At 47.1% G+C, this 13,379-nt stretch overlaps 1 protein-coding gene across 1 annotated transcript in view; it reads left to right on the top strand.

The window, feature by feature from the left end:
- The window catches only part of LOC119847438 (butyrophilin subfamily 3 member A2-like), a 52,606-nt gene that overhangs the window by 10,814 nt on the left and 28,413 nt on the right, over positions 1–13,379 (top strand). The window contains exon 2 of the mRNA XM_043501680.1: positions 2,930–3,020. Within this exon, the coding sequence (XP_043357615.1) occupies positions 2,957–3,020 (64 nt within the window). The 5' untranslated portion in view covers positions 2,930–2,956. The remainder of the gene's footprint in view (positions 1–2,929; positions 3,021–13,379) is intronic.

Raw genomic sequence — 13,379 nt, 5'->3', positions numbered from 1 at the left:
AGGGTTAAAAAAAGAACTGGATAAATTTATGGAGGATAGGTCCATTAATGGCTATTAACCAGCATGGGTAGGGATAGTGTCCCTAGCCTCTGTTTGCCAGAAACTGGGAATGGGAGACAGGGGATGGATCACTTGATGATTACCTGTTCTGTTCATTCCCTCTGAAACAGCTGACAATGGGTGCTGTCAGAAGACAGAATACTGGGCTAGATGGACCTTTGGTCTTACCCATTATGGCTGTTCTTATGTTCCTGCACACACCCTTTTTCCTACCCTATAGATGGGGTGAAGTGGGGGTAGGAGCGAGTGGCCATTTAACTAGGTGGTAGTCCACTTGATCTTGTTGACACTTGGCTGAATTGTTGGTTAACTTTTTGTCTCTTGAGAACTGGTTTGCGGCTGCTTCCCCAGACTTGGAACATGTCTTATATCATAGAAGCTTATAATTTTATATACATTATTTTACTAGGACAATAATGATCAGCAAATCTTGAGTTTTTAAATAATATTTCAGAAGGCATCGTTTGTACAAAATTTAACATGGTCTTATGAAAGGAATGCATCTGGGGATACAGACTGTCACACTGTTAAATCCAGAGCATGATTCTGAGCTTTTCTCCTCACACACAAAACTGGTAAACTTATGTTTTCTTCTAAATTCAAGACAAGAGTCTGCTGAGGCCCTGAGCACAAGCCCATAGTGCCTAGGCCTTAACCCTGCAGAGGTCATGGGCTATAGTACTTAGGCTTTAACTCTGCTTTGAGCATAGGCCAACAATGCCTAAGCCTCAATCCTGCCCTCCAGCCATTTATGTCATCCCCCTGCTCAGAAGGGAGATCTCTTTACGGGGAGGGTCCCCATTCTTATGCTTCCGATAGGCACAGAGGAGTTAGATATAAGCATACATCCTCTGGTTGGAAGGTTGCTGCTCAACATGGCTTTAATGCTTAGAATCTAGAATGATAACACACAATGACCCAAAATAGAAAGAGACAAAGCAGGCTGCTCCCTAAGGCAGCTAGGCCCAGGTCACCCGACTTTGCTGTAGGCTGCTCTGTGTACAACTGCCGCTGCTGGACCCAGATCACACACTTCCCTACAGAGTCTCCTGCCTGCCAGCAGGACCAGGAAAACCCTCATTTACAGTGACAGCTTACAATTCCAATACCAGTTTTCATAGAATCATAGAATATCAGGGTTGGAAGGGACCTCAGGAGGTCATCTAGTCCAACCCCCTGCTCAAAGCAGGACCAATCTCCAGCTGAATCATTCCAGCCAGGGCTTTGTCAAGCCTGATCTTAAAAACTTCTAAGGAAGGAGATTTCACCACCTCCCTAGGTAACCCATTCCAGAGCTTCACCACCCTCCTCGTGAAAAGTTTTTCCTAATATCCAACCTAAACCTCCCCCACTGCAATTTGAAACTATTACTCCTCATTTTGTCATCTGCTACCACTGAGAAGAGCCTAGCTCTATCCTCTATGGAACCCCCTTTCAGGTAGTTGAAAGCAGCTATCAAATCCCCCCTCATTCTTCTCTTCCGCAGACTAAACAATCCCAGTTCCCTCAGACTCTCCTCATAAGTCATGTTTTCCAGTCCCCTAATCATTTTTGTTGCCCTCCGCTGGACTCTTTCCAATTTTTCCACATCCTTCTTGTAGTTTGGGATCCAAAACTGGACACAGTATTCCAGATGAGGCCTCACCAATGCCGAATAGAGGGGAATGATCATGTCCCTCGATCTGCTGGCAATGCTCCTACTAATACAGCCCAAAATGTCATTTAGCCTTCTTGGCAACAGGGGCTCACTGTTGACTCATATCCAGCTTCTCGTTCCCTGTAACCCCTAGGTCCTTTTCTGCAGAACTGTTGCCGAGCTATTCGGTCCCTAGTCTGTAGCAGTACATGGGATTCTTCCATCCTAAGTGCAGGACTCTGCACTTGTCCTTGTTGAACCTCATCAGATTTTTTTTTGGCCCAATCCACCAATTTGTTTCAATGTACCATGCACATGATGTGCCATTTTGGAGAGAGCTGGAAGTGAAACAGAAATAGATTCACAGATGTTAAGGTCAGAAGAGCCCATTGTGTCCATCCAGTCTGACACTGTGTATACGGATTGGAAAATTGGGGGCATGACGAAGCCTGAGACTCTGTGCAGAGCTGAGATGGTGCCTCTGACCCTCTCACTGTGTATCCTGCTGTAATGTCTGGTGGTCTCCAATTGATGTCAGGGGAGGGGGAGCAGGTATCTGACAGCGCCCCCTGGTGTCTGTGAAAGCCACTGCCAACCCCGTCCCTGTCACTTGACAGCATCACTTATAGAGGTGGGTGACTGCCGGCCAAGCTGACCCTGGAGTAAGGTGCCCAGATGTTACCCACTGGCCAGGGTGTGAGACGGGTCCCCTCTGGGCCTGATCCACACAGCAAGTGAGTCTGTCACAGCCCCAGCTGCATGGCCTCGCTCTTTAGCTCATGCTGTAGATCTTCATGCTATTAGCTGTGGAGAGCCCTGGGTCACTCATCAGCTGTGCTGTCCAAGGTGGTGGCAGGCACAGAGCCAGGCCCCTTCTGCAGGGGGGACAGTGGTGTGGGTACCACTGGGGTTACCTGGAAGTAGCTCTGCTCTGCTACAGGCTCACCCTGCACTGTTATCGGGGACCCCTGCACCAATGGATGGTCAGAGAACCGACAAGGGGAGGAAATGGGGTGGACACACGGCACTTCCCGGTGATGGAAATTCCTAGTGCCAGGTCTGGGCAGGTGGCAGGGCAGCCTGGGAGGGGTGAAATCCTCTCCTGTCCCTGGGGAGCTGCTCTGCCTGGGAGCAGGGTGGGTCAGGTCAGACGATGGATGGGGCATGTTCCCTGCACTGCTGGCCCCTCACACAGTCTGGGGAGTGTTAACCAACCCTGCTTTCTCCTTACAGGTCCCTGCCCAGGGTGTACCCACGGCGATGTGGTGGCGGCTCTGTGTGTACAGCTTGGGGATCCTCCTCCTGGCGCCATGTTCTCTCTCTGGTAAAAACGTTTGAATCCCAACTATTTCCCTCCCTGTCCCCCATGTACGCTGCCCCCTGCAGAGCTGGGGTAGAGGCATCTGATACCCCAATGACCCTTTCCCCAGCCCTAGACATCCTCAGTCTTGCAAAGTAAAATGGTCAGGCCCAGGAGGCTGTGGGGCGGGGATGATGTTGGGGTGACCAGGGCATGTCCTAGCTCTGGGTGGCAGGATTGTTGGATCTTACAGCAAGTCACCTGGCTCCTGCTGCCCTTGAGAGAGGCTCCCAAAGCCCCCGACACTGATCCCTTCCTGTCATGCCATGGGACCCAAAGGCTGCTAGACCTGTCCCACTGGGAACCTGGATTCACATGCCCTGCAAGGCTGGGATCTTCACAGCTGCCTGATGGATGGAGGTGTCCAATTCCCACTAGGATGAATGGGAGCTTCAGTATTGCCAACTCCAACTCTTCAACCACCATGAGTCAGGCCTCAAAAATCAGGAGATTGGCTAAAAAAATCATCAGATTTTAAAATCAAACCAAACCAAAATCACCTTTCAGGGTGTTCTTGTTTCCCTTGTTTTTTTGAGGCTTTGGTCACACTTGAGTCACATTTTCAAGCTTTTCTCTGCAACCACTAGAGCTATATATTGACTTTTTTTCTTTTTAAATGAAGCTGACATTCTCACAGGATCACATGCCTCCTGGAGCTGGTGCTTTATGACTAACACTCAGTAGCTCAAGAGCTGGCTACATTGGTATCAAAATATCCTTCGTGACTTTGAAAATCTGACCCTTTTCCCTCCCCACCTGTAGCCACAGAGTGAGAGTCAGGTGCTGCAGCTCAGCAGTAATTGCTCTACATGCCCCATGGTGGTACGGACAAGCCTGGAGACCCTTCAGACACAGCTACTGTGCAGACATAAATCACCTTCGGATGCTTAATTTCCTGCAGACCCCAACCACCAGAACATTGAATCCCCAGCTGAACCAGTTTCTGTTTGGGGTATTGAATCCATGGAAGAGATGTGCATTGGCCCAAAGGTCCGTCAAAGACTCGATACTCTCAGGCTAGGCAGAAGCCCTCTGAGCTGGCCTTTCAGAAGCCATTGTGGGGCTACGTGGATCTGAAACTGGTTTATCAAAGAATTGCTTGCAGTGGAAAGAACTTGTAACTGGGTGCCATGGGGCTGTGCACTGGAGGACTAGCTTATGCCAGTTGTGGTCTGGCTGCACTGCCCAGCATCCACACTGAGAGTAACTCAATAGAGCTAAACAGGACTCAGCCTCAGGAACCTTCTGCTACGAGCTATGCACGACTGAGGAATTTTGATTAGCTCAGTGATGCCCCCTCCTCTTTCCTGTCACTCACTGCGTGTCTGTACCAGCTGGGCCCTGGCTCAGTGATGCTTTGGAGGGGCAGGTATGCCCTGTCACACATTATCGGTGGCGTAATGGCCCTGCGATTAAATCCAATGGACAGCTCCTCCTCTCAGGGCAGTATAGTCTAATGGTGGGTCAGGGGTGGGGGGCGTCCTTAGGTTCAGGACCATCTGGCCTAGTGGCTGGAGTCAATAGGACCACCCTTCAGTGCAGGGCAGTAAGACCTAATGGCTAGAGTCAATGGGACAGCCTCAATAGGGCTGCCCTCCTGTGCAGGTCAGCATGGTCTAGTGGCCAGAATCACAAGGGCTGGCTTCCAGTGCAGGGCACCATGGCCTAAGGGACAAAATAAATAGGAATACCGTTCTGAGTGGGGCAGTGTGTCCTTGTGGCCAGGCAGGGGATGAGCTGCCACCCAGGCATGGATTGAAGGCTGGGGTAGGGGGACCGGACACCCCTATTTGACCAGGTCCCAGCTCAGGGTCCTCTCAGTGATGAGTGTATCTGCCACTGAGTCAGCAGTTATCCCCCCAAAACATGCTGACTCTGTTCCTGGCTCCACAACTGGATCAATGTCTGGTTCTTCTGCTTCTTAGCAGGCCCAATAGACCTGCAGTGCACAGCCCTTGTCCCCCCTTATGACTTATGATCATATTCCATTTTGGGGTGTCGTGAGTCTGGGCTCATTGTCCCATCTCTTTTGTATCCCATGGGAGGGTGAAGTTGTGTCCTGGCCAAGGCCAGGCTTTTCTTTGGCTTTTAGTGTTTCTTGTGCCTCCCAACCCATCCCCCATTGCCCCTCCTAACTGGTTGCTTGACCTTGGCTTGAGAGAGAAGCCAGGCAGCCTCCCACTATATGTTCACATATTACACTCCCACCATACCAAGTAACACTTTAGCTGTGCTCCGTTTCTTATCTCTTTCTCATTGTTCTAACAAACCCATCTGGCTGGTCAGAAGCAACACACAGTGTCTTTGTCCTTTGTCCTCATGCATTAGAATTAGATACAGGAATATATAGATATAAGAGTATCAAAAATCAAACGGGCAAACAAGACACAACATTCTATCTCAGGCAAAAATACAAGCCTGAATCCTACATTGTCACTAACACTCCTAACAAAGGTGCTGGAGGTTGTCTTCCAAATTGGCACTATAGATCACAATATCATTGATGTATGCTTCTGTGTACTGATCCTATGGCTGTGGGATCTGATTCACCAGCCGCTGGAATGTGGTGACTGCCTGTGCAGCCCAAACAGCACTGCCACAAATTGGAACAGGTCAAATGGCTGTCTTTGCTGGCAACTTTGGCATCAGGGGTATAAAGGTTCCTTCCCCACTCTGAACTCTAGGGTACAGATGTGAGGACCTGCATGAAAACCTCCTAAGCTTACTTTTACCAGCTTAGGTTAAACCTTCCCCAAGGTACAAACTATTTTATCCTTTGCCCTTGGACTTCCACTGCCACCACCAAACGTTTGACTGGGTTTACTGGGAAAACGTTGTTTGGGACCATCTTTCCCCCCAAAATCCTCACCAAAACCTTCCACCCTCCTGCCTGGGGAAGGCTTGATAAAAATCCTCACCAATTTGCATAGGTGACCACAGACCCAAAACTTTGGATCTTAAGAACTATGAAAAAAGCATTCAATTTCTTACAAGAAGAATTTTAATATAAGAAAAGGTAAAAAGAATCAGCTCTGTAAAATCAGGATGGTAAATACCTTACAGGGTAATTAGATTCAAAACATAGAGAATCCCTCTAGGCAAAACCTTAAGTTACAAGAAAGACACAAAGACAAGGATATTCATTCTATTCAGCACAGTCTAATTTCTCAGCCATTTAAAGAAATCATAATCTAACGCATCTCTAGCTAGATTACTTACTACGTTCTAAGACTCCATTCCTGTTCTGTCCCAGACAAAAGCATCACACAGGCAGACCCTTTGTTTCTCCCACCCTCCAGCTTTGAAAGTATCTTGTCTCCTCATTGGTCATTGTGGTCAGGTGCCAGCAAGGTTATCCGAGCTTCTTAACCTTTTACAGGTGAAAGGATTTTTCCTCTGGCCAGGAGGGATTTTAAAGGTGTTTACCCTTCCCTTTATATTTATGACAAGGGGTATTTGCCAATACCCTTTGGTGAGGCCCAGAGTGGAGAGGAACATGGCCATCCCTGCTGCTCCAGGAGCTCTTTTACCTGGGATATTGAGTAGGCATCAGATTGGGAGATGGCATTTACTTTCCAAAATTCAATACAGAATCAGATGGCCCCATCTGGTATTGGGACCAAGACTATCTGGTTTTGCCATTCACTTCAAGATTACTCCACGACCCCCAGGGCCAGCATTGTCTCTAGATTTTTCTGGACAGCTCCTCACATTTTCTTAGGGAGTGGCTGGTGGTTGTCGCATACCTTCTGTCCTGGGATAGTGGCAATGTGGTGGCTCATTGCATTCTTCCATCCCGGGTGGGCCGACAAGCCTTCTGGGAAGACCTTCACTAGGTGTCACAATCGTTCCTGCTGCTCGGGGCTGAGCTCTTGGCCAGTTGTCACAGGGCTCCAGAGATATCCAGAGGTCATAGAATCATAGAATATTAGGGTTGGAAGGGACCTCAGGAGGTCATCTAGTCCAACCCCCTGCTCAAAGCAGGATCAACCCCAACTAAATCATCCCAGCTTGGGCTTTGTCAAGCTGGACCTTAAAAACCTCTAAGAATGGAAATTCCTTCACCTCCCTAGGTAACCTGTTTCAGTGCTTCACCACCCTCCTAGTGAAATAGTTTTTCCTAATGTCCAACCTAGACCTCCTCCACTGCAACTTGAGACCACTGCTCCTTGTTCTGTCATCTGCCACCACTGAGAACAGCCTTACTCCATCCTCTTTGGAACCCCCCTTCAGGTAGTTGAAGGCTGCTATCAAATCTCCCTCACTCTTCTCTTCTGCAGACTCAATAAGCCCAGTTACTTCAGCCTCTCCTTGTAAGTCATGTGCTCCAGCCCCCTAATAATTTTTGTTGCCCTCTGCTGGACTCTCTCCAGTTCATCCACATCCTTTCTGTAGTGGGGGGCCCAAAACTGGATGTAATACTCCAGATGTGGCCTCACCAGTGCCAAATAGAGGGGAATAATCACTTCCCTCAATCTGCTGGCAATACTCCTACTAATGCAGCCCAATATGCCATTAGCCTTCTTAGCAACAAGGGCACACTGTTGACTCATATCCAGCTTCTCATCCACTGTAATCCCAGGTCCTTTTCTGCAGAACTGCTGCTTAGCCAGTTTGTCCCCAGCCTGTAGCGGTGCATGGGATTCTTCCTTCGTAAGTGCAGAACTCTGCATATGTCCTTGTTGAACCTCATCAGATTTATTTTGGCCCAATCCACCAATTTGTCTAGGTCTGTCTGGTCCCTATCTCTACCCTCCAGCATATCTACCTCTCCCCACAGTTTACTATCATCTACAAAATTGCTGAGGGTGCAATTCATCCCATCATCCAGGTCATTAATGAAGATGTTGAACAAAATCGGCTCCAGGACCAACCTCTGGGGCACTCCACTTGATACTGGCTGCCAACTAGATATCGAGTCATTGATCGCTGCCCATTGAGCTCGATGATCTACCCAGCTTTCTATCCACCTTATAGTCCATTCATCCAACCCATACTTTTTTAACTTGCTGGCAAGAATACTGTGGGAGACCGTAACAAAAGCTTTGCTAAAGTCAAGATATATCACATCCACTCTTTTCTCTATATCCACAGAGCCTGTTAACTCATCATAGAAGGCAATCAGGTTGGTCAGGAATGACTTGCCCTTGGTGAATCCATGTTGACTGTTCCTGATCACCTTTGTCTCCTCCAAATGCTTCAAAATAGATTCCTTGAGGACCTGCTCCATGATATTTCCAGGGACTGAGGTGAGGCTGACCAGTCTCTAGATCCCCGGATTCTCCTCCTTCCCTTTTAAAAAGATGGGCACTATATTAGCATTTTTTCAATTGTCTAGGACCCCCCGCAATCACCATGCGTTTTCAAAGATAATGGACAATGGCTCTGCAATCCCATCAGCCAAATCCCTCAGCACCTTCGGCTGCATTAGGTCTGGACCAATGGACTTGTGCATGTCCAGTTTTTCTAAATAGTCCTTAACTTGTTCTTTCCCCACTGAGGGCTGCTCACCTCCTCCCCATACTGTGCTGCCTAGGACAGCAGTCTGGGAACTTTCCTTGTCTGTGAAGACAGAAGCAAAAAAAGCATTGAGTACTTCAGCTTTTTCCACATCATCTGTCCCTAGGTTGCCTTCCCCATTCAGAAAGGGTCCTACACTTTCCCTGATCTTCTTCTTGTTGCTAACATACCTGTAGAAACCCTTCCTGTTGCCTTTCACATCCCTCGCTAGCTGCAACTCCAATTGTGCTTTGGCCTTCTTGATTACACCCCTGCATGCTCGAGCAATATTTTTATACTCCTCCCTAGTTATCTGTCCAAGTTTCCACTTCTTGTAAGTTTCCTTTTTGGGTTTAAGCTCACTAAAAATTTCTCTGGTAAGCCAAGCTGGTCATCTGCCATATTTGTTATTCTTCCTGCACATTGGGCCTCAACTAGAGACCTCAGTTCCATTTCCAGAGTGTAAGGGGCAATCAGTAGGTCTTCCCTGGCTTTCAGGAGACTTACACGGTACGTGTATACTACTTTTTGCTGTCCAGGTAACCAGATCTCGTAATGCACCAGCCCTACCTACCACATCATCTCAAAGGGACCTTGCCTGGTTTGGATTCAGCAAAGGGTAACAAGAGTAAGATCTGGTCTCCAGGTTCAAAGTTCAACATCCAGGTTCAAAGTACCTCTGTTGTACTGTCGCTCTTGTGAATATTGTGCTGGTAGTAAGTTCTCTTGGGTGAAGGTCCCCAGTGTTTGGAGCTGTTTGTGCTGTTGTAATACATTGCGCTGACCCCATGACCCAGGTTTCTTGTTCCTCCTAGTTCTCCCTCAGGAGGTCAAGGATACCCCTGGGCTGCGTCCTGTAGGGGAGCTCAAAGTTGGAGAAGCCTGTGGATGCTTGGGGGACTTCCCGCACTGCGAACAACAGGGCTGGTGATAATGTGTCCCAGTGCCATGACTTGTCCTCCACAAGCATAGCATCGCCTTCTGGGTTCCATTGAACTTCTCCACCAGCCCATCCATCTGGGGGTTGTACATCGAAGTCTTGAGGGCCCGAAAGTTCAATAGGCAGCATAATTCAGCCATTAACCATGATGCCACATTGGTGCCCCTATCTATCAGTATTTCCTGTGGTATTCCCATCCTGCCAAAGATCTTTATGAGTTCTGTGGGGATTGTTGGGTACCCTGGTTGCACATACGGGGACAGCCTCAGGATACCAAATCATGTAGTCAACAACCTCAAGGATGTAATGATATCCTGTGCCACTTCTTTCCAGCAGTCACACTAGGTCCATGCCAGTGTGCTGAAAGGGTACCCTGACCATGGGGAGCGGGATTGCAGTACCTTTGATATCACCTTTGGCCCAGCTCATTAACATTCAGAGCAGGAGGTGCAGTAGTCCTTTACCTAAAGATGTATGCCTGGCCAAAAGAATCTTCATGCCACCCACTGAAGGGTCTTGTCCCTTCTCAGGTGCCCTGCCCAGGGCACCAAGTGGTCTAGGTGAAAGAGGCCCACCACAACCTCCATTGAACTAGCAATGGACTGAAGTCTTCCTGGGTCTGTGGATCTTTAACCACTTGGTAGAGGCAGACATTCCAGATCTCAAATCAGGGTCCATGTGGCAGCTGAGAGGCCTCGCTTCCCTCCTAGTTTGGGGTCATCACCTGCTCCCAGGCCCAGTTTAGGGTCAAGTCCATCCTCTGGTCCTGGAGGAAATTCCTGTCATGTTCCAGCACTACCTGGGCTTCCTGCAAGGGTGTCCTTATAGTGAGTCGTCAGTAGTCTGGCACCTTGGGTGGTTTAGAGGGCCTGTCCCCCTGGTCAGGGTTTGGCTGGTGCCCTAGTAACCCCCTCTTCACTGGCCCTCCCTTCCTCCCATTTGGGGATTGGCTGCCACATTCCTGTAAAATTTTGCAGAACCATGGCCAGTTGCACCCTAGGATCATGGGGTATGACAACTTGGGGGCTGGAGCCCAGGCTGACCTAGCAGCCCTCTTCATGTCTGGAAGTCTCCAGCCATACCCAGGAAGTCAGGTATGGCTGTACATCCCAGTGGATTCACTCCATGTGGATCTCTGTTCCCACTGGTTTGGGGTTTTCAATCAGACCAGCTCAGATATGGGTCTGGCTACACCCCAAGTCGACTAGGGCTGTCACAGAAGTTCCATTCACCCGTATGGGGACTCAGAGTTTCTCCAGGCTCCTCTTGTGGGCCAGGGAACCCGTCACCCAAACCTGGTCATAGTTATAATCCATGTATGGGCATACCCATTGGAAGCATCCCTCTTGCCCACACTCGTAACAGCAGTCTCGACCCCCTCCAGCTGGCGGGTCTGCTTTTGTTGGGATGGGTCCTCTCAGGGAGTCTTCTTTCCTCCAGGTTTTTTGCAGACTCAGTAATAAAAATAATGTAAAGTTATCTCTATTCTTTACTGGACCTAACAAAATAGAAACACAAATAAGGTTCTTTGCATGTTCTTGTCGTTTTTGTTGTTTCTTTTGCTTTTTCGGTAAAAAGTGGTTGTCTGTACAACAATTCTGAAGTAAATTTAAAAATGCTTTGACATAATAGAAGTCCAATTAATAATGAAAAAACATATCTTCAAATATGTCCAAACTTTTTCTTTCAGAAACAGTCATAAAAATCAGTCTAATCCAGTAATAATGATAATAGTAATAACAAACATAATCCTATTATATTGTACTTTAGTAATACAGTGTGATAATGAAATGAAAGTTCTGAGTTTTAACACATTCACTATGTGCATCAGACTACTTGCAAAAGTTCAGGAGCTCTTTGAATGGAAAGTCTGCAAGATCTTGGGTCTCCTGTGAAATTAGAAGGGAAGCTTCCAGGTTAGCATCAGTGAGGCAGTTTTGGTACTTGTTCTTCAGACAATGCAATACACTGAATGCCCTCTCACACAGCACAGTAGTAGAAAACAGGGACAAGAAAAGCAAAGCAACTTTAGCGAGGGACTTGTAGGTGTCCTCAAACAGATACACATTACTCCAGAACTCCTGTACGGTAACACTGGGCTGACTGAAGTATGTTTTCATTCTTGAATCATTGCACATTTTCAGCATGAGGAACTTGAGATGTTGCTTAAATCGAAAGAGTCAAAGGAAGCTAATCAGTCTTGCAAGGCAGCTAGTTTATGACTAACCCATTCAACAATTCAGGTTCAGATTTTTTGGCTGCAAACAAAGGTGTACTGATAGAAAAAGTTTCCCTCACTGAAACGATTTGCAAGACCCTCTGAGAGAATACTCAGGTATTCGGTTACAGCTAAGCCGACTTTTTGCTGCACAGTCTTATCCTGACAGCTGAGAATCTGACTAAGCTCATAAAAAAAGGAAAAGTCCCATTCCTCTTGTAGGGGCTAGATGATGTCAATGATTGTCATTCTAAATGTATTAATTATTTCAGTGCTATCAAATATTGTTAGCTGAGGCTGCTGAAGCTCCAGGTTCAAGGAAGCAAGCTTTGGTAAAAACTCTTTCAAAAAGAGCAGGCAGCCATGTACTTGTAGTTTTTGCAACAGTTCCAGTGAAACTTTATTCAAAACCTCAGTGAGCTCTTCCCAGAGCTCAAACAGCCTCTGTACACTGTCATTAAAACTAAACCCAGATTGGGTTAAAAGAAAAGGAGTACTTGTGCCATGAATACTCCTTTTCTTTTTACGGATACAGACTAACATGGCTGCTACTCTGAAACCAGACTATGTTGTAATTCAGCAGCACCTTATGTGTCTCATGGTCCATTTCACACAGAGTTACGAATCTCCCTTTATTGACACGGCTGGTGTTGACAGCACTGATGCATTTTTTCACTGTGGATTCAACCTTATCCATACTTTTCATTGAAGCTTTGCTGGCAAGTACTTCTTGGTGGGCAGAACAGTGAAACAAAAAAAAGTTTCTGAGTGCACCTTTCTTAGAAGCAGTTCAGCACCCCTACTTGAGCACTTTGCATCATCAGCTGTCCCATCAGCTGCTGCCCCATCAGCTGTCAAACCACAGAGATTATCAGCTAACACTCCACTCCTGCATTCTTGCCTGAACACATTAAAAAAATGTGTTTGCCAGTAGGCCTATTTCTGAGGCTCACTGGACATAAAGCACCTTCAGAAAAACAATGGTGATCACAGTCCAAAAAGCGATTACGATCCATACGATTACCTTGTATTCCTCATGACATCAAGGCTCTCATCCAAGCACAGACTGTAGAAGGGGCTTGCTGAAATTTTTCCAGCTATTTCATTTTGTAGAAAATTCGCCAGCTCTCTTGTGCTCCTCTGTAAAGTGTCATTGCTCAGTGGTATCTCTCTGAAAAGCTTACTTTCTGGTTCTATGGCCAGAAAATTTTTCTTCAGGAGTTCTCCATCACGGAGTGTCCTTGCTTTGCCCAAAAGTAGTGCAACTTTAAAAGTAGCCACTCAAATCTCATCTGCTTTATTAAAAAAATCTTCTGTTGTCTTTTGAATTCAGTGTTTGCATCACGTAACAGCTTGCACCTCTGACACTCATAATGTTAATTCTGTTCAAGTACCCCTGCATGAGTGCTATAGTGATATTGCATTGCATAAATTTTGATTTGATGAATTTCTCTCTTACAAACAACGCACACGGCAACTTGCTTGGAAACTGAATCAGATGGCTTCAGAAAAACAAGAAACCGCCTTCCCCACCAGTCTTGAAATGTTTATTTTTCTTCCTTCCATGTTCTGCTTTTCTTAGCAGGAAGTGGCTCCTGTGGGACCACCTTTGTAACACATTCAGGGGCACTTTCTTGCACTGATTTTTTGTAAAACTTTCTGATAT

The sequence above is a fragment of the Dermochelys coriacea genome, chromosome 23 (genome assembly GCF_009764565.3).
Source record: "Dermochelys coriacea isolate rDerCor1 chromosome 23, rDerCor1.pri.v4, whole genome shotgun sequence".
NCBI classification, from domain to species: domain Eukaryota; kingdom Metazoa; phylum Chordata; order Testudines; family Dermochelyidae; genus Dermochelys; species Dermochelys coriacea.
The sequence above is the reverse complement of the archived record's forward strand: the minus strand, read 5'-3'. Positions and strand labels throughout refer to the sequence as shown.